Source organism: Moschus berezovskii, chromosome 6, assembly GCF_049115385.1.
Source record: "Moschus berezovskii isolate FMDL1 chromosome 6, NW_MosBer_1.0, whole genome shotgun sequence".
NCBI classification, from domain to species: Eukaryota; Metazoa; Chordata; class Mammalia; order Artiodactyla; family Moschidae; genus Moschus; species Moschus berezovskii.
Genome location: NC_142465.1, coordinates 61,452,070 through 61,479,862, shown reverse-complemented (window position 1 = coordinate 61,479,862; position 27,793 = coordinate 61,452,070). Strand labels below are relative to the sequence as shown.

The 27,793-nt window shown below is 54.7% G+C and overlaps 3 protein-coding genes across 5 annotated transcripts; 1 reads left to right on the top strand and 2 right to left on the bottom strand.

Moving 5' to 3' along the window:
- Nucleotides 1–346: 346 nt before the first annotated feature.
- LOC148777624 (uncharacterized) lies at nucleotides 347–7,800 on the bottom strand. The gene is made up of 3 exons (XM_088837022.1): nucleotides 7,794–7,800; nucleotides 7,008–7,749; nucleotides 347–3,002 (listed from the first exon to the last, which is right to left on the bottom strand). The coding sequence occupies exons 1-2, from the start codon at nucleotides 7,798–7,800 to the stop codon at nucleotides 7,046–7,048; spliced, it is 711 nt and encodes a 236-aa protein (XP_088693148.1). The 3' UTR covers nucleotides 347–3,002; nucleotides 7,008–7,045.
- NAB2 (NGFI-A binding protein 2) lies at nucleotides 7,557–13,654 on the top strand. Of its 2 annotated transcripts, XM_055395349.2 has the most exons (7): nucleotides 7,557–7,884; nucleotides 9,351–10,224; nucleotides 10,665–10,798; nucleotides 11,140–11,191; nucleotides 11,284–11,416; nucleotides 11,631–11,822; nucleotides 12,804–13,654. In XM_055395349.2, the coding sequence occupies exons 1-7, from the start codon at nucleotides 7,799–7,801 to the stop codon at nucleotides 12,911–12,913; spliced, it is 1,581 nt and encodes a 526-aa protein (XP_055251324.1). In that variant the 5' UTR covers nucleotides 7,557–7,798; the 3' UTR covers nucleotides 12,914–13,654. The 2 variants fall into 2 exon arrangements, with proteins under 2 accessions (XP_055251324.1, XP_055251325.1); XM_055395350.2 differs by lacking the exon at nucleotides 11,631–11,822.
- STAT6 (signal transducer and activator of transcription 6) lies at nucleotides 13,582–27,776 on the bottom strand. 2 transcript variants are annotated; one of them, XM_055395345.2, is made up of 22 exons: nucleotides 27,619–27,776; nucleotides 24,576–24,712; nucleotides 24,025–24,163; nucleotides 23,678–23,761; nucleotides 23,140–23,278; nucleotides 22,985–23,037; nucleotides 22,664–22,812; nucleotides 21,953–22,084; nucleotides 21,640–21,828; nucleotides 21,217–21,304; nucleotides 20,968–21,090; nucleotides 19,969–20,061; nucleotides 19,429–19,635; nucleotides 18,150–18,244; nucleotides 17,917–18,053; nucleotides 17,450–17,596; nucleotides 17,163–17,226; nucleotides 16,947–17,057; nucleotides 16,313–16,405; nucleotides 15,324–15,389; nucleotides 15,085–15,213; nucleotides 13,582–14,994 (listed from the first exon to the last, which is right to left on the bottom strand). In XM_055395345.2, exons 2-22 carry the CDS (start codon nucleotides 24,689–24,691, stop codon nucleotides 14,805–14,807), a joined length of 2,544 nt encoding a protein of 847 aa, XP_055251320.1. In that variant the 5' UTR covers nucleotides 24,692–24,712; nucleotides 27,619–27,776; the 3' UTR covers nucleotides 13,582–14,804. The 2 variants fall into 2 exon arrangements, with proteins under 2 accessions (XP_055251320.1, XP_055251323.1); XM_055395348.2 differs by lacking the exons at nucleotides 24,025–24,163; nucleotides 27,619–27,776 and having other exon boundaries at nucleotides 24,576–24,714.
- Nucleotides 27,777–27,793: the final 17 nt, after the last annotated feature.

Below are 27,793 nucleotides of genomic sequence, written 5' to 3'. Positions count from 1 at the left end.
GCTTGCTCCTTGGAAGGAAAGTTATGACCAACCTTGATAGTATTTTAAAAAGCAGAGACATTACTTTGCCAACCAAGGTCCGTTAGTGTTATCAATGCTGGTTCATTAATGGTGGTAAACACACAGTACTAATGTAAGATAGTAACAGTGGAAACTGGATGGGGAGTACAGAACAGCTCTCTGTTCTATCTTCTCAATTTTTCTGTACGTCTGAAACATTAAAAAAATAATTTATACACCCACACCCCTCAACACACAAACACACTTCATTTTCTACCAGGTCCTGAACTCTCAGCATTCAGAGCTTGCTCTTCAGTTTTGAACAAAGGCCAGAGAACAGGGCAAGTAATTCCAGAGGATCATTTACTGACTTTTTTTTCAATCCCCCACCAGGGATTGAACCCAGATCAGGCAGTGAAAGCAATGAGTGCTAACCACTGGACCTCCAGAGAATTCCCACCACTGACTCTTAAAATATGTAAATACAGTGTACAGTAATAAGACTGGTTGTCCATAAACACATCATACCTTATCATCCAAATGAGTTCCGTCACTTCCAGGTACTCAATTCAAGAAGCTTTTAGCCTTGTTTTAATAACATGAACACTGCTCAAAACACTTTGAGAATCATTTTCAGAGTCTATAGCACACACTTCAATGAATATTCATTATCTGCAGGTGGATCTGATTTATGCAAATAGCCAAAAAAACTCAGGCCAATGCTGATGAGTAAATGTGTTTCAGAATTTTTGGGGATTTTAGAAATGTAATATGGTGCATATGCAATAAATAAGACAGCAATCTCAGTGGGGTCTGGGACAGTACCTCATAAACAAATTAATGTTTCTGCAATGATAGATGAATATTCACATTGGTATAAATGAAAGTGGTATAAATAAAACTATAAATAACCTTATGTATTAATAAGTTATTTCACTCTCCTCTTTCACTTTCAAGAGGTTCTTCAGTTCCTCTTCGGTTTCTGCCATAAGGGTGGTGTCATCTGCTTATCTGAGGTTACTGATATTTCTCCCTGTAACCTTGATTCCAGCTTGTGCTTCATTCAGTCCGGCATTTCACATGATGTACTCTTCATGTAAATTAAATAAGCAAGATGACAATATACAGCCTTGATAAGCTAAGAGATCCGCCACAAAGTAAGTTCAAGTCAGATTAGGTTTTGTAGTCAAAAGAGGAATGAAAATTTTTGGTTTTCATAACTTTCTTAACTTAGGAAAAAGACTGCATATGGTGACTATCTGATGACAATGCTCCATTCTAGCCACTCAGTCACCCAAGCTAGAAGCCTGAGAGTTACTCTAAACTCGTCTCTTCCCCCAACCCTTTACCAATCATCAAGTTCTATTCATATTGCCTGATGATGATCTATTTTAAAAGTTTTTTTTGAAAAATAATTATCTATTTATTTATTTTCGTCTTGTCACTATGCTGGGTCTTCACTGCTGTGTGGGCTTTTCTCTAGTTGCAGCGAGCAGGGGATATATTCTAGTTGCTATGTGTAGGCTTCTTGCAGTGGCTTCTCTTGTAAAGCACAGGCTCTAGGGCACTGGGGCTTCAGTAGTTGTGTCTCCTGGGATCTTCAACACAGGCTCAATAGTTGCAGCGCAAGGTTAGTTGCCCTGCAGCATGTGGGTCAGTGATAGAACCCATGTCTCCTGCATTGGCAGGTGGATTCTTTACCTCTGAGCCACCAGGGAAGCCCTGATGACTGTCTTTTAAATCTGTCCTTTCCTCTCCATCTCCAGCACCAGTGATTTAGTCTAGCACCTTGCCATGTCTCTCAGAGCACTTTTGTTTCCTTCAAATTGGCCTCTCTGCAGTTTTTACATCCATAAAACCTTTTCTCCACACCATTCCTAAATACAGATCTGACCATGTTACAGTCTTTATGGTTCCATGGTATCTCCTGTGATACTTCATGGCCCATTGTCCTCAGTTCAGTTCAGTCGCTCAGTTGTGTCCGACTCTCCGCGACCCCATGAATCACAGCACGCCAGGCCTCCCTGTCCATCACCAACTCCCGGAGTTCACCCAAACTCATGTCCATCGAGTCGGTGATGCCATCCAGCCATCTCATTCTCTGTTGTCCCCTTCTCCTCCCACCCCCAATCCCTCCCAGCATCAGAGTCTTTTCCAGTGAGTCAACTCATCGCATGAGGTGGCCAAAGTATTGGAGTTTCAGCTTTAGCATCAGTCCTTCCAATGAACACCCAGGATTGATCTCCTTTAGAATGGACTGGTTGGATCTCCTTGCAGTCCAAGGGACTCTCAACAGTCTTCTCCAGCACCAGAGTTCAAAAGCATCAGTTCTTCGGTGATCAGCTTTCTTCACAGTCCAACTCTCAGATGCTGATTGCAGCCAGGAAATTAAAAGACGCTTACTCCTTGGAAGGAAAGTTATGACCAACCTAAATAGCTTATTAAAAAGCAGAGACATTACTTTGCCATTGTCCTAATATCACCTAAATACAGATGTACAGAAATAAATTTGGGGACTTCCCTGGTGGTCTAGTGGTTAAGAATCCACCTTGCAATACAGGGGATTCAGGTTTGATGCCTGGTTGAGGAACTAAGATCCTACATGCCACAGAGCAGCTTAGCCCATAAGCCACAACTAGAGAGTTCATGCCCCAGAATGAAAGATCCCCCATGATGCAATGAAGATCCCAAGTGCTGCAATCAAGACCCAACACAGCCAAATAAATAAAAACACAAACAAGGCCATCCTCTGTGCTCACAGAGCACCTCATATGCTTATCACTTAAATAAAAGAAACAAATTTTAACTACAACAGTGCCACTCAAAGTTTGTTGTTATTTTTGTTGTTCAGTCGCTCAGTTGTATCCAACTCTTTGTGACCCCCCATGAACTGCAGCACGCCAGGCTTCCCTGTCCTTTACCATGTCCCGGAGCTTGCTCAAATTCATGTCCATTGAGTCGGTGATGCCATCCAACCATCTTGTCCAAAGTTTGTTACCAATCTGCAATGAAACAATTTCAGAAATTAAGTGTAGGCATTTAGAAACTTCTATAGCAATTTAACAGCAAAATTTTATATTTATTGAATCTAATAAGATGGGGATTTTTAAAAAATAATTCATTGTTAGTGTTTTTTTATAGAGTAGTTCACTCTACAGTGATTATAAATTGCTTTAAAAATTGGTCCTGGGCTTACCTGGCGGCTTAGTGGTCAAGAATCCACCTGCCAATGTAGGAGTCATGGGTTTGACGCCTGGTCTGGGAAGATCCCACGTGCCGTGGAGCAGCAAACTAGTGCACCACAATTATTGAGCCTGCGCTCCAGAGCCTGTGCTCCGAAACAAGAGAAGCCACTGCAATGAGAAGCCCGAGCACCACAACTAGAGAGCAGTCTCCGCTCTTCACAACTAGAGAAAAGCGAGTGCAGCAATGAAGACCCAGCACAAAATAGATAATTTCTTTAAAAAAACTTGTCCTTTAGGTTGAGAAGCTCTGGTCTAGAATATCCTAAGTGAAATGGCCTTGTACACCTCCCAGGGCTCCTTTTTATCACCTGCAACCCCCCTCCAGCAATAATGAACAATTTCTAATTTCTCCAATGTATCATTCTGTTTCATACTTCTGTGTAAATTTAAACTCCATTTTCTGTGACTTGATTCTCCCTTCTTCCTGGAAATCTATTTATACTTCAAAATTCTAGGCTGCATCATCACCTCCTTTGGATGCCTGTCTCAACCAGCCCCTCACAACCCCAAGCAGAAGATATCACTGCCCCATGCCTCTGTCACTGTTTGTAGCCCTATTATTGCACCATATGGTAATTGTTTATGTGTCGACCACCCCTACGACCTATGCGGCTCCTTAAACACAGAAGTCAGGTTTGTCTTTGAAGGTGAAGCATCTCTGGTGAGATGACTAAACTGAAGGACAATACTTCAACTACAATTCTAACATATTTTTCTATTACCAGCAAGGGCTTCAGACTTTTTTACCTTTAGCACCTGGGTATGAATTAATTTACCAAAATAGCAAACATTAGAAGGCCAAGGAGCCAGACTTGTGCGACTCACTGGCAACTTTAAAAAGGAAGGGGACATGGAAAACAATTGTCACCACTTGAACAATTCTGCCCAGGTTCAGCCCCCTCTGGGTCAATTGCCCTTTTCAAAGCTGCTCAGGCCTGGAAATAGCATCATCAACTCACTCATTTCAGAGGACCCACCAGACACCAGATCAGAGGTGGAAACAATCAACTATAATTGAAACATGTACAAAGAGCCTGGGCGGGGCGCATCACTGAGGGATGGGAGGAATTAATTTCGGACACGACTGAAGTGACTTAGCAGCAGCAGAGGAGCTGCAGGAAGGACAGGGACCAGTAAGGTGACATTCGCGCTGCATTTGCCCTGGTGAAAACTTGGGGGACGGTCGTTGGTGAGCAGGGTAATCTGCTAGATGCAAATCTACTCGTGTCTAGTAATGACAATCCTTCTGGTTAGCAATTTCCTTACTCCTCTTCCACCCACTTTCTTCACAATCTTTTCCTCTGTTCTTGGAAAATTGCGACTGAGGATAGTTTCCCTTCCTGGAAGAGATCAGTGTAGCATTAAACTAATCCTTGATTAAACCGGACCCGCTGCTCAGCTCTGTGTCCCTCTGAGAACACCGCCCAGGAAGGAGGGGGGAAGCAGGTGAGCCCAGTAGAGGAGAGGGCTTGAGCCACCCTGGGGAAAACGGGGCTCAAGGAGAAAAGTGAAGTCAAAACGGGGCTCAAGGAGAAAAGTGAAGTCGCTCAGTCGTGTCCGACTCTTTGCGACCCCATGGACTGTAGCCTGCCAGGCTCCTCCGTCCATGGGATTTTCCAGGCAAGAATACTGGAGTGGGTTCCATTTCCTTCTCCAGATCTTCCAGACCCAGGGATTGAACCCGGGTCTCCAGCATTGCAGGCAGACGTTTTACTGTCTGAGCCACCAGGGAAGTTGTATATCAAGGAGAAAAAGAGAAGAAATTAATTTTTTTTTAATTTGATGCACCTCTTTGTCAATCATCCCCACCTGTCTCGTCTTTGTTGTTTTTCCGTAGTTTCTCTTAATCTTGGTCTCTTTGTTTCTGTCTCTCTCCATTTGCTAAGGGCTGGAAATTCCTTGTTCTCAACGGAAGGGAGGAGGAGGGGAGTTGGAGGTGGGAGGAGTGGGAGGGAAGCGAAGAACAGACATCTCAGCAGCTCCGGCTGCGGGGGAGTTTGGGCCTCTGGCGGGGCTTGACAAGTCAATGGTTTTTAAAATGTACATATTTTTAAATCCACGCAGAGGGGCTCACAAACCTAGAGACACAGTCACGCAAGTAGATGTAAAGAAACGTATAGATACACAACCTCGGGGTACAGAAGTACAAACTGGGAATAACGTCTTCGATTTGCTTCTGAGCATTTCACAATTTACAGAGTTTTCATATACACTCTCACTTGAACCTCAACAACCCTGAGAAACAAAGATACAAACACTCGGGAGTTTCACTCTCAAACACACGTTCGCACCCAAAGAGATTTCTTCTGACCCCGAGGGGCATGGGCTGGCCCAGTGCGCGGGTTTTTTTCTCCCCTCTTCCCTCTCTGGCCTAGTACCGGCCCCACGAACAGGTCCCTTCCTCGTTCTCTTTCCTGGGCCGGGACCCAAGGCCGAGCGCCCAGTCGGTTACCGCCCCCTTGCTTCACGCCCTATTCCGCCCTCTTCCCCGGCGGACCCGCGACTCCCCCCAGATCCCCGGGCTCGGCACCGCCCCAAGGGGGGCCGGGTGGGAGGGAGGGGGGCGCCTTGAGCAGAGGCTGCGTGGGCGGAGGATGTGCGTCACGGGGAGCGTGGGCAGAGGGAGGGAGGAGGCACGTGGAAACCCGGGGCCAGCCGCTGGCAGCCCAGGCTCTAAAATAACCCGAGAGGGGAATTAGGGAGGGGCGCCCACACACCTAAGGGGGGTCGGGGATGACCCCGGAGGGACCTCGTGTCGCCGCGCCCTCCAGTTGCGGGACGGAGGACTCAGCTCGTTCCTATCACTCCCCACCCCCGTGTTTGTGGCTTTATGGAATGGAGAAGAAAATCTTGGCTACCGAAATTCCCCCCGGTGATGCGATGGACCCCCCCGCCTCCTCTCCGGCCCTCCACTAAAGGCCGAAAGGTCCCCTTGCCAGGCCGGAATGTAGAATCAGCCCTGGCCCACGCCACCCACTCCAGGCCGCCCCGGGCCACTCAGAAGTGCAGAAGGGTGGGCGAGGCTGAGGTTTTGGACTAGGGGGACCCTTGCTTCTGGCCAGCCGGCTCGCTTCCCGCCGCCTCCCCCCACCCTCCTTCATTTCATCGGGGCCCAGAGCCGCAGGGCCGGGCGCTCAGAACCCCCGCCTGTCCGCCCTCCCAGCCGTGGGCGGGAATGTAATGGGAACCAGATGGAGCTGGGAGAAACAAAGGGGGTAGGGAGTGGGTTTCGGAGAGGGGTAGGCACCTCGAAGGAGCTCCTCCCTCCTACTCCTCGGTAGGGAGCCACGTTGGACACAGTCGGCCTGCTGCCCATCTAACTCTGGACTCTTGCGGGCCAAGTGCCCTAACAGACGTCCCTAGAAAGGGTATCCTCCCTCTCCCAGGGTTGCCACAACAGTTTCCCAGGAACAGGTCCCCATCCTCAGCAAATAGGGTGCGACGAGAAGAGGAAGGCGGGGTACCCCTCCCGTGCCTGCCTGACCTAAGCGCTAACAAAACCCGTCGCGACTGTAATCGACGCGCGTCAAAGTGGTAGCTTCTAACAAGCCCCGCCCATTCCTGTTTCCCAAACTTGGACGTGGATTCCAGGCCGGGATGGAAGGGCGCCTGGGTTTCCGAGAACTGCCTCTTCAAATAGCTCCTTTAGGGGCTGGGAAAGAGCGTTTGGAGATGGAAGAGATCCCTGCGGAGCCCCACGCTCACAGACCTGCCTTAAGCGCACTCTCTAAGGGAGTCAGACGCACGAAAGAAGACGCGCACCCCGTCTCCAACAACTTTTCCCGGCTCACTCCTAACGTTCACAAGTACAGCACCGCGAGGTTCGAGTGTGGGCAGCAGGCGTCCGCGTAGCTGTTTAGACGCGTGTGCCCGTCCTTTGCGCTGCTCGGTGTCTCTGTGTACCTGTGCGTGGTTGTGAAACTCCGCTCTCCTCTCGGAGGGGAAGGGGGAGTGGGAGTAAGAATGTCGCCGGCTGGGCGCTCACGTGGGTACGTGGGCGCGGAGAAGGCCGGCTGTGCATCCGGCGTGGGCGGCACGGAGCGACCTCGCCCCGCCCGCTGGATCCCCAAGCCCGCCTTCCACAGCCCGGCCTCGGTCACCTCAGTCTCCAACTCGGCGCCCCGGGCTGAGTCCCCGCCCCCGCCCCCATCTCCACCCTCCTCCCCTCCCCCCCGCCTCTCCGCCTCTCTCCGTCTCTCCGCCGCGGCGTCTCCCCGGCCCGGCGGAGAGGCCCGGGCGCCCGCCCCCCGCCCCCGGCCTCCGCCCCCGGCTCGGCCCACGCCCTCCGCCCGCCCGGCAGCCAGCGCTGCGCCGGGCCTCGCTCCCCGTGCGTCCTGCGGGGGCGGAGGCGCGGAGAGGCGGCAAGCGCAGCCGGGGAGGGGGGGGCAGAGGCACAGACAGAGGCGCGGAGGCTCGGAGAGAGGAGACGTGGAGGGAGGGACGGAGCCCGGACAGCGGCGGACGCGGCCTCGCGCGCGGGGAAGAGCGCAGCGCGCAGCAGGCGCTGAGCGCCGGGCACTGAGAAGGGCACCCCCGGTGGTCTCCAGCTGTCCATGCACAGAGCTGCCTCCCCCACAGCCGAGCAGCCGCCGGGCGGAGGAGGGGACAGCGCCCGCCGGACCCCGCAGCCCAGACTCAAGTTAGTGGGCAAAGGGAAGCGGCGGGGAGTGGAGATGGGTGGAGCTGGACTCGGGAGAGGGGTCCGGAGGGCGGAGGTCGAGGAGAGGACGAGGGGAAGCGGGACGGGGGTGGGGGGTGGAGACTGACGGAAAAGGGGTGCGTCTTCGAATTAGGGGGCCCTTGGAACAGACAGGGATCTGATGCAACTGGAAAGACTAGAGAAAGAACAGTACCTAATTCTCCATCGCCCGTTTATTTGGGGAGCATGACCTGCATGTGAGCCCCCCTGCAAAGAATGTGGGGGCTCCTAGGCGGCAGGGGAAGCCCTGGGGCTCTAGCTGACAATAGTGCCGGCGGAGGTCCGCTCAGCTGGCTCAGCGCGTCATTGGTGCCGAGCGCGCGGCTCTGGGATCCGGGATAAACCGGCGCCTTTGAACCAAGAGAGCATCAGAGGAGCTTTGCAGAAGCGGGCAAACCTTGGGCGTCTGTTCATTTCTGTAGCTTTGTTTACAGAGTGGTGAGGGGAGTTTCGATGTGCAACCTCTCCCTCAAGAGGCCTTGAGTCGCTCCCCCACAACACTTGAAGATGTGGGTGGAAAAATGAAGGAGAGAAGGGTAGGCGGGAGGCCCCCCCCCGGCGGTTTTCGCCCACAGACGCTACCACTGTGGGAGTGTGTGGGGGCGGACCGGGCCCCAGAGCAGAACAATTGAGGCACCCCTCCCCTCCCCCGTGCCTGAGCTGAAGGGATGGCCCTACCTATGGAGAAGGTGGGAAGGTCACTGCTGGGAGAGGGACCAACTGAGGGGCCCTGGGCAGTCTGGAAGGTAGGGGAGGTCCTGGGGAGAGAGAGCAAGAAGGTGCAAAGAATGCCTAAGCCGTGGGAAAAGCTGAGCAGGGGTGGGAAAAGGGAGCAGAGGATGGTCTGCCTGCTTCTCAGTGAGAAAGGGCAGGGGAAGGGGCCACACCTCTCCTGCTCAGCCACCTGGTGGCAGGATGCCACCACGGAATAAAGCTGGCCAGCAGTGGTCCTAGTTTCCCCTGTAGGAAGGACAAGGGTCCTATGTTCACCTCAGTGTGGACATTAACTTTGTGTTGTTAAGACTGTTAGGTGTGTAGGGTGGAAAGTGAGGATGGTGTTCTGGAAGAGATGTTGGTCCTGCTAATCTAGGGGTATACTGACTGTCCTCATACCCATGGTCTCCTTGCCCCAGACCACAAAAGTAAAAGCTGAGGATGGGGGAGCTTGGAGCCTTTGACTCCCACAAAAACCAGTTTGGCTTCTGGTACTTCTAGTCAGTCTGGGAAAACACTGCCTCTGAGCAGTGGCTGGTTCGCCTAGTCTGTGCTCAAGTCTCAGCAGAGAGAGCATTCAAAAGAGGGGAAGAGAAGCAGGCAGGAAAGAGAAGACAATTGTGAGGGTGGGTTGGTACCCAGCAGGGAACTTGCACTGACTGTCCCCCCCACCTTGTGCGCCTCCTTCCCAGGCCCAGTTCCCGAGCCATGGCCCTGCCTCGGACCCTGGGGGAGCTGCAGCTGTACCGGGTCCTGCAGCGCGCCAACCTTCTTTCCTACTACGAGACCTTCATCCAGCAGGGAGGGGACGACGTGCAGCAGCTGTGCGAGGCGGGGGAGGAGGAGTTCCTGGAGATCATGGCGCTCGTGGGCATGGCCACTAAGCCCCTCCACGTCCGACGCCTGCAGAAGGCACTGAGAGAGTGGGCCACCAACCCAGGGCTTTTCAGCCAGCCCGTGCCTGCTGTGCCTGTCTCCAGCATCCCACTTTTCAAGATCTCTGAGACGGCGGGGACCCGGAAAGGGAGCATGAGCAATGGGCATGGCAGCCCGGGGGAAAAGGCGGGCAGTGCCCGCAGTTTTAGCCCCAAGAGCCCCCTTGAACTTGGAGAGAAGCTGTCACCATTGCCTGGGGGACCTGGGGCGGGAGACCCCCGGATTTGGCCAGGCCGAAGCACTCCAGAGTCTGATGTTGGGGCAGGAGGAGACGAGGAGGCTGGCTCACCCCCGTTTTCCCCACCGGCAGGGGGAGGCGGCCCTGAGGGGACTGGGGCTGGGGGGCTGGCAGCAGCTGGGACTGGGAGTGGTCCGGATCGACTGGAGCCAGAGATGGTGCGCATGGTGGTGGAGAGCGTGGAGAGGATCTTCCGAAGCTTCCCAAGGGGGGATGCTGGGGAGGTGACATCCCTGCTGAAGCTGAACAAGAAGCTGGCACGGAGCGTGGGCCACATCTTTGAGATGGACGATAATGACAGCCAGAAGGAAGAGGAGATCCGTAAATACAGCATCATCTATGGCCGCTTTGACTCCAAGCGGCGGGAGGGCAAGCAGCTCAGCCTGCACGAGGTGAGGACCCCAGCCTGCCAGTATTGCCCGGGACATCTAGAGCTTGACCTGCTTTCCTCTGAGAATCCTCACATTAGCCAAGTCTGTTTCATTGCCCCATGACTAGGACCCAAAATCCTGATCCCCTCCTCCACCAACCCCAGCTGCTGCTGTGCCTCCCTGCTCAACTGAGGGGGATGCAAAGACACAGGCAAGAGCCCAGCTGTCCAGTTCCATGCCATCCAGGACCCCACAGGATTGGAGGAGGCCCCTGGCATACATAGGAAGCTCTGGGTGCTGCCCTCTGTCTTCCTCCCCCAGGAAACTCCTGGTAGTGTCAGAAACCCAACCAAGTGTCTGATGGATGGTCTCATTTGTCTGATGGAGAAGGGGAGGGAGGAGGTCTGGGCAAGGTAAGGGGTGAGTCAGGAGTCTGACTGCTCTGGTGGTCCTCTTCACAGCTGACCATCAACGAGGCTGCTGCCCAGTTCTGCATGAGGGACAACACCCTCTTACTGCGGAGGGTGGAACTCTTCTCCCTGTCCCGCCAAGTGGCCCGAGAGAGCACCTACCTATCCTCCTTGAAGGGTTCCAGGTGAGACCCGCTTCTCTAGGTTCTTCCTCGATCAGATTCCTGTGCCTAGGAGCTGGGTCACATCCTGCCTTCCCATTCAGGTGCCTCTCATCCTGCTTCCCACCTGCCTTGCTTTGACCAAGTCCACTTGTGTGAGGTCCGGCCCCTTCTCCACTTGTCTGAGGTTTGGTCCCTCCTCCCATCCATCTCAGACCCCCTCCCCCTGCAGCAATGGCGCCTGAGCTGGGTACACCTGCTTAGCTAGCCTCTTTCTGGATTCTGGAAACGATGCATTTTAGATTCTGTGTCTGCCACGTGTCTCTCCCCAGCCTCACTGTCCTTGTTCCTCTCAATCTTTGCAGGCTCCACCCTGAAGAACTGGGAGGCCCCCCACTGAAGAAACTGAAACAAGAGGTGGGTTTTCCAGGGCAAACATCGGAGTTAGGGCAGCCGTCCCCAGCCCACTCCCTTGCCAGTTCTCATTTCCTTATTTGGGGCATCCACAGGTTGGAGAACAAAGTCACTCTGAAATACAGCAGCCTCCTCCCGGCCCTGACTCCTATGCTCCCCCATTCCGCCCCAGCCTGGAGGAGGACAGCGCCAGTCTGTCTGGGGAGAGCCTGGATGGGCACTTGCAGGGTGAGTGTGCATCACAACCCTTCTTACTGTGGGGGTAGAGGGCACGGGAGGAGGGCTCCAGGAGGAGGGCACCAGGAGGCAACTGCCTGGAGCGGGGTTGGGAGGCCTGGCCAGATAGGAGCCTATGGACCTGGGCCTATGGGTCTGGCTGTGTGGTTGAGGGTGGGGGTTCTGTTGCTGTGGTCCCTTACCTGACCAGTGCCCATGCCCGCAGCTGTGGGGTCATGTCCAAGGCTGACGCCGCCCCCTGCTGACCTGCCTCTGGCATTGCCAGCCCACGGGCTGTGGAGCCGCCACATCCTGCAGCAGACACTGATGGATGAGGGGCTGCGGCTAGCCCGCCTCGTCTCCCACGACCGCGTGGGCCGCCTCAGCCCCTGTGTGCCTGCGAAGCCACCTCTCGCAGGTGAGGCAGCCAGCAGTGCTGTCCCCAAGCACCCCACTACCCAGGCCCCACACAGCAATCCTGTTGTCCTGGGGCCAGCTGGGAGGAGGAGGGCAGGATGGTGGGGTTCCAGCCAGCCAGGCCTTGAGCTGAGGAGGGGGCACCCTGCAGGGCTGTTCCCAGTAGGGAGAGTCCAACCCCTAATCTGTGAGGGGGGATCTAGGGGAGCAGGGAGACAGAGAATAGGGGACAAAGGGGAGCAGGAAGAGGAGAGCCACCAAGAACGGAAGCTTGGCTGGAAGTTGTGCCAATGCAAGAGGGTGGAGCAGGCGAGGAGCTGGAGTGGGGTTGCCAGCTTGGAATTGGAAGAGTCCGAAGGGGAAGGGGGATGCTTTGTGTGTGGATGGGGAGCGGGGCAGGCAAGTAGGCCGGCAGAGAGGGCTGGGCATCGGCTGGGCTGAGAGTGACGCAGCAGACAAAGCCACCAACCCTAGCTTGGTATTTTTAAACTCTGCGTGGGTGGGAAGTGGGGGTGGGGACTGAAAGAGGGGGGCTCTTCTTGGAGGAGGAGCTGGGAGGCTGACTTCCTGTGTTCCCCCTGTTTTGGCTTCTAAGAAACTTGGGGGGCCTGGCAAGGTGGGTGGGGCCTGGGAGGAGGCCAGGGAAGAGTGGGGGTGGCAGAGCCTGAGCAGGGGGGAGGGGGAGAGGTCAGAGCCAAGCCGCCCCCACAGCTCCGACAGAACCAGAAATTCCAGCAGAACGGAGGCGGGAGAGACGGAGAAGGAGAGACACACACACAGAGAGACAGAGAGCTACACACAGCCAGAAAGAGGAGGGGGTGCACACGCTTGGGTATGGAGCCCCGGCCCCGCCCCGGACAGGAAGTGGGCCGGAGTCCGTAAACCAAGCTCATCCTCGCAGCCTTCTCCGCCCCTGCCTCTCAGCCACCTCTGTGTGCAACGTCCACCCCACAGCCGCCTGACCTGGCCCTTCTCCCTGCAGAATTCGAGGAGGGGCTTCTGGACCGATGCCCGGCCCCGGGACCGCATCCTGCGCTGGTGGAAGGTCGGAGGAACAGCGTGAAAGTGGAGGCTGAGGCCAGCCGGCAGTGAGGGGCGGACTGGCGTCCTCAGACCCCAGGCTTCTGGCTCATACAGATCCCTCCACTCTCACCCTGGCTTCCAGTCACGACCCTAGATCCTTCCCCTGCCCTTCTCCTGCCTCCCCCCCTGCCCCATGGGCATAGGACTATGGGGCTTCAAGCAATAACGAGCAGGGGCCTGGCCAGAGGACACAGGGAGGGAGCATGGTGCCGCCTCCCCCTTTCCTAGAGCGAGGAGGCAAGAACTCTGCCCCCAGGGCACTTGGGGTCCCCCTTCCCCTACACAGCACACTCCCAGTTCTCTCTAGTTTGAACCAGTGACATGAGCAGTTGGACTCAGTTTGGACATGGGGGAAAGGGGGACTTCTCTGGGAGGGTCCAGCAGCTAAAAATGGAAACATTTTCCCCCAGATCTGGGGGCTGTGGAACACTGGACATGCTCCTCCTCCTCTACCCCCCCATTTTTGTGCTTTTAGTTTGTTTCTTTAATTTAACAAGTGCTGCAGTTTGTCCCCCGACCCCCATCTCTCCCCCCAAGTCCTCAGCGTTCTCTCCTTCTTGCCCTCTTTAGGGGGTGTGGGGCCCTCTTCACTGGCCCCCTTGGGAGGCCTGGGTGAACTCAGGGTCTCCCTCAGCTGGGGGCTGGGCCGCAGCACCTGTCTGAGCAGTTAGAGCGTCTTTCTTTTCAGATCGTGTACAGTAGATTATTTATTTTGTTATTTTGAAATAAAATTTATTTTATGGCTTAGGATCTCTGACCCCCAAGATGGAGAAAGGGCAGCATGGGGTGGGAATGTGGAGGGAGGCTGGCGGTGGGTGGGAGAAATAGAAAAGAAGCAGCAGGTAGGGCCCCCAGTACATCAAGGGGACCACACACCTGAGTCTGGACCCCAATTTACACTCTGCCTCCGGGCAGGACTGGGGATGGTGAGCCACCAAACTATAGCCTGATATGCAGATGTTGCAGCCACATAGACCCACGTGGGCACAGTCATGCCCAGAACTGAGTACATTTAGGTTAGCATACATCCGAGAGGCCAGCATACTCACTGGGGCCTTGTGTGCAGTATCTCATACTTGCTAACTTAATGTTGCCACACAGGCAAAGTCAGAGAGAACAATGTTCTATGTAGCCATACAACTAACGTGTGACATCCATATATTAACATGTCCCAAGTGCACACACTTTCACCTGGCTGTACACAGATCAGCCCTTGTACTTCTGCACAATCTCACACACATGTCCTGAAGCCTCCAGCTGACTGACAAGAATCTGGAGCTGGCTGGAACTTGTTTTTTTAATCTGGGCAAAAGCCACATCTGTAACCAAATGTACAGACCCCACCCCACCTCCCTGCAGGGTCTTTTGAACTGCTCATCTCTCCAGGGCTGGGGCCCAGGCCCATACCACCATCCTGTCTGTGGAGCAGATGTGTGCATGTGTGCGCGTTTCCACCTGTGAGTGTTGAGCTCCGGCTTGGGGCAGGTGGAGAAATCCCCCGCCTTGCCTGCACCTGTGCTCTTGTCCAGCTCTCTTCCTGCTGAGCGCCATCTTCCAAGGAGAGCTCTGTGTGTGTGTGTGTGTGTATGTGTGTGTGTGTGTGTGCGCGCGCGCGTGCGCTGCCTGTGCAGGCATGTTGGGGCGTGTCTCACTTGGAACCTGAATCTCCCTTCCACTCTCTGGAAGGGAGAGGGCAGGGGTGTGTTGGAAGGGAAGGAGTAGGTGTGTTCCACCCAGTGTACCTTCTCCTGGCAAAGTCTTTTCCTCCTGAGCAGGGAGTGGGTGGGGAGAGGAGGACACACCCTCCCTCTCTGCTGTTGGGCAGGAGCAGGGGCAGGTGCCCAGAGCAGGCCTGTGGGGGCAGGAGAGTGGTCTCTCTGGGCTCCACCTCCAGCTGGGATCACCAACTGGGGTTAGCCCTTAGGTCCAGGTGGGACATTGAGATCCCAGACTGCCCGTAGGGGGAGGGCTGCAGGAGGGGTTGGGCTCCCAAGGACCCTCCCCCTGACTCCCCTTGGCCCTCCAAGAGAAGCTTGGTAAGGTCCTGTTCAGTGGGAGGCAACAAGGGCGGGAACATGTCTTCACGGACCCTGCAGGGAGGAAGTGGAGAAGCAGTGGGATACGCATGGTACCCACACCTTAACACCCCACCCAGCCTCCACCCCCAGGCTGACACTCACCAGGTGCCTTGAGGGAACCCTCCCACCGGCTGGTTCAGGCAGCTGTCTTCTGCCATGGTCACGTCTGAGCAGAGCAAGGGCTCAGGGCTGGACACGGCATGATCCTGAGGCGGGCACGGCAGCAGGCCCCTGCCAGCCCCAGAGAAGTAAATGAGGTGGGGGTGGGGGTCAGGGTGGGATTGAGGCTGGGAATGAATGAGGAGCTTGAGCTCAGGATGGGGGTGGGGGTGGTCACTCACTGCGGGTGAGGCTGGTCAAAGGGCAGGCTCATCTGGCTCAGGTTGGGAGGCATCGGCAGGTGAGGTCTGGAAGCAGGAAGGAGAGGCCACAGTCAAAGGAAAGCTGGACCGGGGCGGCTGTTGCAAAGTCAAGCCCAGTGAGTAAGGAAACTACTGGTTCCTCATCCTGATGGCATCGCCTTGGGCAAGTGATTTCTACCTGTGAGTTTGGTCCTCTTCTCTGTATAAATGTTATATGCACTGGGGACGAGCGGGGGACAGAGGAAGGATAGATTAGCTAATTTCTGATGTTTCTTTGGATTCTGAACTCTGCTGGTTCTAAGATCCCACCTCAGCTCCTATCGGGGGAAGATGTCCTGCCTTGACTGAGAGTTAGTAAACACCCGAGTGCTACCTGGAGGACAGAAATGCCTGTGCCACTTCCAGGCCAGAAAGATAAATATATACAAACCAAGGTAACAGAAAAATGACAACAGATTTCAGAGGCAGGAGAGAGAATACTAATACTTGCATAGCTCTTACTAGGAGCCGGGTTCTATGTTCTATGCTGCTACTGCTGCTGCTAAGTCACTTCAGTCGTGTCCGCCTCTGTGCGACCCCATAGACGGCAGCCCACCAGGCTCCCCCGTCCCTGGGATTCTCCAGGCAAGAACACTGGAGTGGGTTGCCATTTCCTTCTCCTCTATGTTCTATACATACTACTAACTCAAATTAACATTCACAATAATCCTGTGAAATAGGTATTATTATCATCATTATTCCATTTTACACATGAGGCATCAGAGTTAAGTAACTTGCCCAAAGTCAGCAAGTGGTAGAGCTGGAATTTGAACCTGGATCTTAACACCTCAATGGAGTGGACAGAAGAGACACAGGTGTTGGCTTTTTGCCACCCCTTTCTCATTGAAGAGCCTCTCTTCACAAATACAAGTGCCCATCCCCACTGCAGGGGGTGACCCAACCCATTCCCCAGAGGTGGCCCCACTTACTCCTGGAAGGCTGGCAACATATTGACTGATTCTTCCCGGGGGAGGGCTGGATATGAGGGGATGGAGTGAGAGCGAGGTGGGTACACTTGGGGCCTAGGGAAAGAAAGCAGACTCCTGAGGCCAGCCCTTCTCCTGGACACTCCCAACCTCCTACCCAGGAATCCTGGGGCTTCCCTGGGGGCTCAATGGTAAAGAATCCACCTGCCGATGCAAGAGACATGGGTTTGATCCCTGTTGCAGGAAGATCCCACATGCCGTGGAGCAGCTAAACCTGTGCACCACAACTACTGAGCCTGTGCTCTAGCACCCGGGAGCCGCGACTGCTGACACCCATTAGCCCCAGAGCCCACGCTCTGCAATAAGAGAAGCCGCTGCAATGAGAAGCCTGCGCACCGCAACTAGAGAGTAGCCCCCACTCGCCTCGACTAGAGAAAAAGCCTGCACAGCAAGGACGACCCAGCAGAGCCAAAAATAAAATAGGTTTTTCAAATTCTATTTTTAAAAGAAAGTTGGGGGAATCCCTTTCAAACAAAGGAAATTCCCTACTTCAACCCCCAGTGCCCACTCTCCCCATGCCCATGCTGAATGCCTGCTGGCACAGACCACTCCCAGTTCTATCTCTCAAGCTTCTTACACCATATCTGGGCCGAGCTGCAGGTTCATGGAAGAGTCAGGGGCCATTCCAAGGTCATAAGAGGGCACCATGGTAGGCATTTGGGGTTCTGGGGTGGGAAGTGGCTGGTCCCTGGAGGAGGGGAGGAGGCATGTGTGACTGACCAGGGGTTGATGCCACATCTCCTGCTTACAAGTAAGTATCAGCCCCGCCCTCTGTCCACACCAGCACACTCACCTTTCCACAGTCATCTTGATTGTAGCTGGGACATAACCTCTACCATCCTTACCCATCTGCTCGGCTGTTGTGGGGAGGAAAGGAGAGCCATGGAATGCTTCCGGGTTAGGGAGGAAGGGAGCTGGAAAAGGTGAGCATGGATGATGGGCAGGGTCCAGAAGCAGGGAAAGGACAATGGAGGAAGAAGTCAGGGATGACACACAGCAGGCGGGGTGGAGGCAGCCAGGAGCAGGGAGGAGGCGGACCACAGAAGGAGTCAGAGCTGCCAGCCCCGGCTCACAGCTCACGTTTGTAGTGGCTCCGGAAAGCCTCATCCTTGGGTTTCTTGGGGTAGAGGTTTTTGAGCTGAGCCAGGTCCCGGATTCGGTCCCCAAGTGAGCGAATGGACAGGTCTTTGGCAGAGAACGGCTGGATGTTCTCTATCTGTGGGGAGCCTACATAAGGAATGAGGCCATGAGTCCTGTCTGTCCAGACTTGCTTCCCCTTCCCCAACCTACCCCCATGGCTGGACTCATTCTCAATCTACCAAGGTAAGGAGAGGAGGAGCTGGTGTGAGGGTCCCACCAGTCCCCATTCCCACCAAACTCCAAGTGAGAAGGTAGAAGTTTAGGCCACAGAAGGAAGAAGAGAAGTTGAACCTAAGGAAGAACTTCCTGAAGATCATGGTTGGCATCAAAGAAGGCCAGGACCTTTCTCAGAAGAAACCCCTGAGGGCACAGGCACAGAGGCAGAGGACTGGCTGGGGTGACCTCACCATCCTGGCCTCGGATGACGTGGGCAATGGTGATGCCCCCAATCTCTGAGTCACTGAACCGAAGGAGGAAGGTTCCATCAGGCTCGTTGAGAAGAAGGCTAGTGACGTACTGTTTGCTGATGAAGCCAATGATCAACCTGGCCAGGATGAAGAAGAGGATGTGGGTGGGGGTGTAGGGTGTGGAGCAGGATCTGGAGGCCCAGATCCTCAGGTCACCTGGCGCAGGGACTCACCGGTCTGACCAGTAGCTCCGGAGACAGCGTTTGGTGAGATCCAGGACACCATCAAACCACTGCCAAAAGGTGAAGCCACGACCCAGCAGGATCTCCTGTGGGGAGAGGGGAGCCAGTGTGAGCACAAGAGGGCCAGAGCAGGAGCCTGGCTAGGCCAGGCACTGTGAGTACCGACAGGACAGAGTCACAGGACTGAGGGACCACACTGCACCTGAGACCCCATCAATGACAATGGCCAGCACTCAAGCTTCCCATGTGCCAGGCACTAGTCCAAGCTCTTGCCATAAATTATTGTATCCGATCTTTACACATCTATTGATGAAGATCCCATGAGTATCCCATTTTACAGATGAAAAAATGAAAGCCTAGAAAGATCAAATAACTTGCTTCTTATACAACCAGTGAAAAGCAGAGCTGGGATTTAGTCCAGGAAGTCTGGGCTGGGCCCCCTCATAACCACTGTGCTCCACCCCCTCCCGAATGAGGCCTGGCGGAAGTGGTGTCCAGAGGAGGCAGCTTGCAGGATGTAAGTGTCCTGTTCCCTTTGCTAACACATCCTCTGGTCGTGTGGGCTTTTCTTTCTTCCTTTTTTAAAAAAGAGATCAGTACATGACAGCATTGACTCAGCTGGTCTTCAACCAAGACACCCAGACCTCTATTTTTCCCTGTTTTTGTAATAGATCCAGTCCTGAGCCACCTTATTTTGGGGGCAGTAAAATGTAGTAGCCAAGAGCAAGAGTCAGAAATATGGCCTCACTTGCTGGGAGGCCTTGGAGAAACTACTTAACGCCTCTGAGCCAGTTCATCCTCTATAAACTGGGTGTAATAGTACCTACCTTAAAGAGCTGCTGTGATGATTAAGTGAGATAGCATACATACAGTGCTCAAGTACAATCTGGCATATACTAAGCTGTCAGTGCATGGTCGCTGGTGTTATTGCATTTGTCCCTGTGGGATTCCATCCTGGTTTTTGCAATAAGAACTGTTTTCCCAATGGGTCAAAGTCATTTTGAATCAAAGCTGTGTTTACACACAATCTGGGTGAGTCATGCAAATCACTAGCAAAAGGGAAGACAGAGGGCCCCCAGACAAAAACTAGGGGGATGCCAGAGAGCCAAGGGGTTTTCCTGCCTGGGCCAGGGCAGAGGCCCTCCTGATGAACATGGTGGGGCACTGTGAAAATCCTAGCGATCCATCCCTGGGCAGAGGTTAGGGAGGACCTGAGTGCCCCAGGGATGAAGAACTTAGGGGCGGGAGGTCCAAAGGGCAAGGGAATGACCTTGTTGAACTGTGACCAGGACACAGAACGGTGCTGGAAGGCCTCCATACTGAGGCTGTTGTCATTGAAGATCTTCTGGGCCAGGAAGAGGAAGTGCTCTGGGAGTAACCCCCGGTTGGTCCCCACTTCAGCCATGAACTTGAGGTTCAGAGTTTCACACATCTTCTCCCAGGGCACCCGCTCAGCCACCACAAAGGGCACGCGGTCCTGGGAGGGGAGGGGAGAAGGTGAGGGAGCCGCAGGCTGACAGAGTCATCCTCCTCAGAAGGGCCTGCATCCTCCCTCCTTCCCCAAGACTGTCCTTCCCCAGCCTCATCCCCCTGAGTCTACCAAGAAAAATAGTGCTTTTCCAACAGTAGTCTAAGGTGCCACCACAGAATAGGTGTTAAGATTGCCATGAAAGGAGGTCAGAAGGACACAAACAAGTCTATGAAAAGGAGTTATGGTCACTCTCATGTGGACATACCAGCCACCCCACCAGCCTGCACCCACCCCCCAGGTTAGAGCCCCTCCTCCCGCCAACTCCGGGTCTTGCCTCACCATCTCAGAGAAGGCATTGTCCCACAGGATGGTGGCTTTGGCGTTATTGTCTTGGTTGCCATGGACGATGACCACCAGGGGCAGAGACAGGGCCTGAAGCAGGTGAGGAAAGGGAGCTCTTGGTACTGCAGGACAAGGGGCCTCTGCAGAGGGCTGGCTCTGAGGGTGCCCGGAAGCTCCTGAACTCCCACCACATAGTTAAAAACTCGTGGTGTGTGATCGAGTGCTTTCTGAAGCTGAATTATGGCCTCCCTGCTGAGACGTGGTGAGGAGTCAGTGCTATGGAGTCAGACCTCCAGGTTTCAAATACCAGCTCCAACATTCAGGAGCTGTGTGACCCAGGCTAAGTACTCAATCTCTGTGTCTCAGTGTCTTATCTCGGAGAAGGCAATGGCAAGTACTCCAGTACTCTTGCCTAGACAATCCCATGGATGGAGAAGCCTGGTAGGCTGCAGTCCGTGGGGTCGCTAAGGGTCGGACACGACTGAGCGACTTCACTTTCACTTTTCACTTTCACACATTGGAGAAGGAAATGGCAACCCACTCCAGTGTTCTTGCCTGGAGAATCCCAGGGACGGGGGAGCCTGGTGGGCTTCCGTCTATGGGGGTCACACAGAGTCAGACACGACTGAAGTGACTTAGCAGCAGCATGAATAACTCCCTCATAATGTTAACTGTGCAAACCCTGCATGTGTGCACATGCGTATGACTTAAAACAGTGCCCTGGTCTAAGAAAAGTGCTTCAATGCGTTAGCCATCGGCATTCTTATTGCAAAAATTGGGACAGAATCCCACAGGACCATATGCAATAACACACACCATCATTCCCTGGAGTGTGCACTTGAGTTCTCATCCTCCCCACTCCCCCTGGAGCCCCAACATGCATGAACCCCAGACCCACAGGGTACAGGGCATTCATGAGGAGTGAGGATCCAGGCCTCGGTGTGTGGCCGGGGCACCTGGGACCCCTCCTTGGGCGGGGCTGGGACCCAGGCTCACCTGGAGCTGGATGGGGAGTTTGTTAGGGCCGAGGGTGAGGCTGGTGGAGAAGAGCACAGCACACTTCTCCTCGGTGACAGACTCGGTGCCCTTCCGTTCACACCGCTTGATTTTCTTCAGAAGCTGGAGGATGGGGTGAGGGCGAGGAGGATGAGGGCAAAAACTGCTTCTTCTGGACTCCCCACACCCTCTCGAGGACACTTGCCTGGCCTGAGGACCCCCGCCCACTGCTCCCCAAAGGCCTCTCACCAGGTTCTTGAACAGCGCAGAGCAGCAGTTCCCAGGAATGCTGTTCTCCAGGGGCACGGTGTTGTTGATGATTTCCCCGGTGCTTTCCCTGCCAGGGCAAGTCAGAGAGGGGCTCATCCTGACTGGCCCAGGAGTGGCAGGAGCTTGAGTCCACAGGTGAATGGCCTGGACTATTGGTCCCTAATCACCATCTCCCTACTTGGGTTCTCGAGGGAGAAACCCCCATCTTAGCCAAATCAGGATGCTTCCACCCCATTCCAGCGCTGGTGGGTCCCTTCCCTTCCTCTGGCTTGACTGTTACACAGGGTCCCCATATCCCACAGCCCTCCCTCCCAGTCGTCACCCGGCCCCCTTTGCTGTGCCGGTCCCCCAGGCTCCTCTAGCCTCCTTCACCCCCCCAGGCCCTCTCCAGCCCTGGCTTACGCTCCAGCTCCGGGCCCCTGGGGCATGCTCAGCTCCCTCGCCTGCTTCTCCGTGACCATGTCAGCCCTGACCAGCGGAGGCTTGGCTGGGGCCCCCAGGAACCGCAGGCCCAGCAGGAATCGAACCCCAGCCTGGAACTTGGTCTGAGTCTTCAGAACCTGGGGGGGCTGCTTTTCCACCAGGAAAGAGCTGGGAGGAGTAAGGAAGACATGCGGGAAGTGAACAGCTGGGCCCCTCCGGGCACCGGCCCCTCCACAACTCTGACCCTCTTGCTTCCTTGGGGTCTGCTCTTCACCAGGCAGGGGGCTCATACCTGGTGACGAGTGTGCGCAGGACTTCATCCAGTCGGCTAATCAGCGCTGCCCGGGTCTTGGGATCAAGCTCCCCACCAGCTGCCCCCACCTCCTGCTGCAGCTGGGAATAAATGTCCACCAGGCTCTCACACCTGGGGCCAGGACCGTGGTCAGGGGGCACAGTCTTCCAGCCTGCTCCCGTCCCAGACCACCCCTCACCCCTCAACCCAGGAAGAAAGCAGGATAGTGTGTGTGGAGGGTTGGGGATGAGCAGTGGGTGTGACTGCAAGGCACCGGGGCTGAAGGGGTGGTGGGACACGCCTTGGCTCTGGGGCAAGGTTCCCGCTCAGTGCCTGGAAGCTCTGTGGAAACGAGCTGCCCCTTCCCCAGGGGTCTGATACCCAGGTCCGAGTCCAGCACAAATGATGCTTTTGCACATATTGAAAGATGTCCTGCCCAATAAACCAAAAGGACTTCCCAGTCCTCTGGGCACGGAGCTCTCGAAGAGAAAAGTGTAGGTTGGTGGAATGCCTGCTCATGCCGGGTCAGCCTGGTGCACGTGTGCAAGACATGAGCTGAACAGCAGTATGTGTGGCTCCTCTGGAACTGGCTTCTCCGAGTCTTGGCCCACCCCGAGACCCTCTGGCCTGGTTTCTGTCTCTCACACCTCCAGCAGGGAGAGCAGGTGTCCACCCCCAGTGCATCCCGCCTCCCTGTCACCCTGCCCCCACCTCTCTTGTAGTGGAGCCAGGCTCTCCTCAAAGGGTGCGCCATTCCCTGCCAGCTGCTGTTGCCGCTTCCATATCTGGATCCTCTTCAGCACCAGAGCCTGAGCTGCTTCCAGCTCACCAACAGTCTCCTGCAGCAGCGTGACCAGGGCCTGTAGGCAGGTGGGGCCTGAGCCGGAGCCACACGCTTCCTCTTTGCCCAGCTCTGGAGGGTAGACCTCCCTTTCTCACCTCTCAGAGGTCTACTCACCATCCCTCCACAGATCTGAGACCCTCAAAGTCTACACTTTGAGCTCAGTCTCCAGGTCTCAGTCCACTACTCACCTCACTTGGCCCAGTCCCGTTGGCAGGCGTTTCTATCAGGCTGTGCAAAGACACTGAGGGTAGGGGCAAAAATCGGGGTGCGGATAGATCTGAGAGGTTCAATCAGGGTTGAGATCCAAGAGGGGGTCGTTCCCACACACTCCCCGGAACCCCACCTTGGCCAGCCTCAGCTCCAGGCTGCCGGGCCTCCCGGAGAAGGCGGGTCTCCCGCACCCGGTGCTGCAGCCTCCGTAGGACTGTGTTAAACTTGAGTTCCTCCTGCTTCCAGTGGAAGGACATTGGCAGGTGGTGGAACTGCAAGGAAGGACAGGCGACAGGTGAGACACTCTGCCCATCCCTTTTCACTCAGGCTCCACCCCCTAAAGAGGTGCCCATTGCCATGCTCGGCTGAAAACAGACCACTTCCCTTGTCTCGCTCCCTTCTCCTCCTTGGCAGTTCTTTCTGGCATTTTGCAATCTTCTGGAGATAACAGCTCTGTATCACTCGCCCCAGACCCCTCACTACCCTCAGTTCCTCACTGGAAGCTTCTCTGAGCTTAACTTGGGGCTCACTCTGACCCCAGGAATCCCCTTTGATCATCTTGGACCTAGAACACTGAGCTTTTCTTGAAGTTCAAATCCTTTCTAGTTTCTCATGGCTCGGGCTAAAGTTCCCAGGGGCTGAGTTGGGGTGGGAGGTGGGATATCAAATACCTGCTCCATAACAGCTTTTTTTTCACCTTGAAGTATGTGTCTGCAAGTGGCCACCAGCTTCAGGGGGTCCCTCTGATATATGGTCTAGAAATGAAGGGTGGTAGATGGGGTTAGCCTTGCTCTTACCCATGTCATTCTCCCTCCCCAACCCCCTCCCCATTCACACATGAACTAAAAGGGAGCACAATCATAGACTCCAGAAGTTTGCATGCATTTGCATGCTTTTAAAATCTAATTTGCCTGCTAGCTAACAGCTAACCAGAGGAATACCAATTTCCTTCCAACATCCAATGCTCACCCCAGCTCCGGGCCCCACCCTGGCCCTGTCCCCTCCCTCCTGCCCCCACCTCCAGAGTGCTGATGTGTTGCAAGATGGTGTTCCCCTCCCCCTGCTCTCCGGCTGAGGCCTGAAGGCTCTGGACAGTGGCAGAAAGTAGGGCGCTGGCCATGTTGCAGCAGAAGGTGTCTGAGCCGACAAGGAATTCCCTGCAGGAAGATCAGGATGAGGCCACCTCAGGTCAGGGCTTCCTTGACTCTACTGCCCCTTCACCCCACAGCAAACAGCTCAGCGGCTCCTTCCTCCACTTCTCCTCCATCCAGGCCCTCCCTAGTCCTCAGCTGCGCCCCTTGTTCCCCAATTTTCCAGCTGTTGTGGGTGGTGCCCTTGCCCTAGCTCTGACCTCCCTCCTCTTTGGCTCAAGTTCCTAAGGGGGTGGGGAACTCCACGTGTTCACACGCCGTAGTCTGTTTGATGCAGTACAGACTCCCGGCTAAATCTGGACCACTGCATGTGGAATAATGAGTCCCAAGTCTCAAAATGGGATGAAGAAAACCTAATGAGGAGGAAGGTAGGTGGGGGAGGCCCTGGGGGACTGATAGCGGGGCAGCCAGGACTCACCAGGGCTGGTTCTCCAGCCAGTCACCCAGGAGATGCCGCAGGTGTTGAGGAAAGTCGACATAGAGCCGCTGCAGTTTTTCTGGGGGCATTTTGGAGACCAGACCCCACAGAGACATGATCTGGGGTTTGGAGGGTGCCTGAAGAAAAAGAGGGCTTCCCTGGTAGTTCAGAAAGTAAAGAATCTGCCTGCAATGCAGGTTTGATCCCTGGGTCAGGAAGATCTCCTAGAGAAAGGAATGGCAAAGCCACCCTAGTATTCTTGCCTGAAGAATTCCACAGACAGAGGAGCTTGGTGAACTACAGTGCATGGGGTTATGAGACTCGGACATGACTGAGCGATTGACGCGAACAACTGAAGAAAAAGAACAAGGTTACTTGAAAGTTGGCCTTTGGGGGCAGCCAAGGACCTCCCATAGACAGCTCTTTCAGAAACCATCAGCACCACGACTCTCAGCCAGACTGTATCAAACCAGGAACGTCCCTGGCCAGTGCCTGAAACAAGGTATTTTCTTCAACAGTATTTTCCCATTAGGCGTGGGGGTAATGGAGTGGGAAGAGCTGAACTGCAGCCAGTTGGGGTGGGGAGGGTAAGAGACAGGGGCAATGGGGCAGGAGGGAAAGCTCTCTGAGAGAAGGCAGAGAATGCGGGTTGTAGCTCTAGACCCGGCTCTGATTCTGTTGGCAGGAAACCTCCCCTTGGAACTTCAGTGGTGGTCCAGTGGTTAAGACTCCATACTGCCAATGAAGGGAGCAAATCCCTGATCAGGGAACTAAGATTCCACATGACCTGTGGCATGGTCACAAGATTTTAAAAACAAACAAACAAAAAGAAACCTCCCCTCTGTGGATCTCAATCTTCTCATCTATAACATATGAGGCTTGGGTAAAGTATGAACTTTCCAAATTTTTTAAAGAAGTAGACTGTTTTAGCCAATTATGTAATATTGGAATTTCTCCGTTGAAATCAAGTGTGGTAGACCTGGAATTCTACCACTTCTTGCTTCCCTCTCTCCACCTCTGGACCCCAAAGGTGTCCCTGGAGAAATCCCTCAAAATTCCAGGGTTCCATGAAACAATCTGAAAACTGCCTGGCTAGATGAAGAAGTTGGTAGAGTAATAATAATAGCTATCACTCATTAAGCACTTACTATGTACGAGGCATTACACTGAGCGCCTTACCTCACTAGAATCTTGCAACAATTTTTAAAATATAAAATTATCCCGTCACAGGTAAAGAAACAGCTCAAGGAGGTTCTCCAACTTGCCAAGGCCATTCTGCCAGCCATTTGAACCCAAGTGGGGATAAACCACCACTCTGTGCCCTTAGGATCCCTTCCGGATCCAGATCTCATAATCCCAAGAGGAGGGGGGCATAGGAGGAGAACTGAAGAAGAGCAGATGGAGCGAGAAGAAAAACAGAGAGAACTCAGGAAGGAGAAAAAGTGAGGTTAGTAAGCCTGCAGCGAAAAGCCTAGAAGAGGGGTGGGCAGGCTAGAGGACCACGAGGAAGAGAAGGAAAGGGGGCAAGAGGCAAGGAGATGGGAGAACAGGGAGGGGTGGTTACCTCCCCATTTCTAGTGGACTGCAGGGCGGAGTGGGTAAACCAGTGGTTCCCCAGGGGTCTCTCAGTTCATGTTTCTCAAAATGTCCCTCTTCCCAGAGATGACAGAAAGGATGGGGGTGGAAACTCCCTAGGTCTTCCTCAACCCAGTTAGCCCAAGTTCTCCTGCAGCACGTTAGCTTCTCCCCTCTCCCAGATCTCCCAAAGGAACAGAGAACAGAGAGGCCCCCTTTCTGGAGATCCGCGCCCCTCCCCCAGTTCCTATATCCCCCTGACCTCTTTTCTCCCAAAGGCAGAATCCTCCCCCTCCTGCTCAGGCTCCTCTCACAGATCTTTCTTTACACCCACCTTGGGCGGGGGGCACTTTTTGGTTTGTGTTTCAAACTCAAGGGAGGACTCCATCCCTCTCTTCCCTCTTTCTCTCCTGTTTCTCAGGGTGCTCAGACCTTTGACCTCTATCTCTACCCTACCACGGACCGAGCTGATCCCTAAGTCAGAGGCAGCTCCCCTTTCCTCCATATCCCCTAGATTAGGAAGAGTGACCAGCTTCCTGGCATGGCCTTGCCTTCAAATCTCCCTATTCCATCCTCAGACAGCGAGGGCCCAGACTTTCCCCCACTCCCACCCAATAACCAGGCTGGCTCAGTTGGCCTGCCAGGCCAGGGGCATCTGCTGTAAACCCCCCTGAACACCAACAGGGAGGGAGGAGCCACGGCCTGAGGGGGCGGGGCCCGCGTTCCCTTCCCCATGGGGAAGGGAAGTCCAGGATCTTCATCAGCCCCGCTTCGTGGCCTAAACTTCACCTCAACCCCCGACATTCCTGAGCCCTCTGACCGTGGGACCACAGGATCAGAAGTCAAAAGAACTTCTCTGAGTTGCCCAGTGTGTATGCGGTGGTGGGAGCGGGGAGGGGCGCGGGGAGGCGGAGCCAGTTAGGCACCAGGAGGGTTAACTCCGTGACGCCGCCGGGCCAAGCGTGGAGCAGTTTTGAGGGGGAAATTCCCCCTCCTCTGGGGCACCATGAGGTTCTACTTCTGGGACACGCTCACCCCCTGGCCACACCCTTGAAGAGGAACCTTTGTGGGGGGCCCTGATAGGGGTCTGTGGCGGACCCACTGCCCTCTGCCGTCAGTTAGCTATAGGGAGGGGCGGCCACCTCCCCCCGCAACCCAGAGGGCAGAGGGGCACCTCCTTGCCCTCCTGCCCCTGCCTTAACACGTCCCTGGAGATGTGGGGGATGGGGTGCGTGGAAAAAGTGACCCATGTTGGGGAGGAGCGGGGCAAGTGCTGGGCCTGTACCCACCCCAGATTCCTCTGATATTTCGAAACTGCCAAAACTCAAAAACACCAGCCACCAGCCCCAGCTGAAACAATTTCTTGGGAACCATCCATTCTGCCCAGGCAGGATCCTGAAAAGCACTCCCCTCCTCCCCCCACATTGATAGTCAGAGGCCCCCCCCCTCCTTGGAGGCATCCCCTCACCTTGGCAACCCCTCTGTTGTCGTCTCCCTCTCTCAGCGGGCTCTGCCAGGCCCCATGGGTCTGTAGCTCTGTCCAGCGGGTTCAGGACTGGCCCTGATAGCACCCCTCCTTCACCACCACCACCAAGAAGAAAAAAAAAAAAAAAAACACATACACACACACACACAATCCTCTC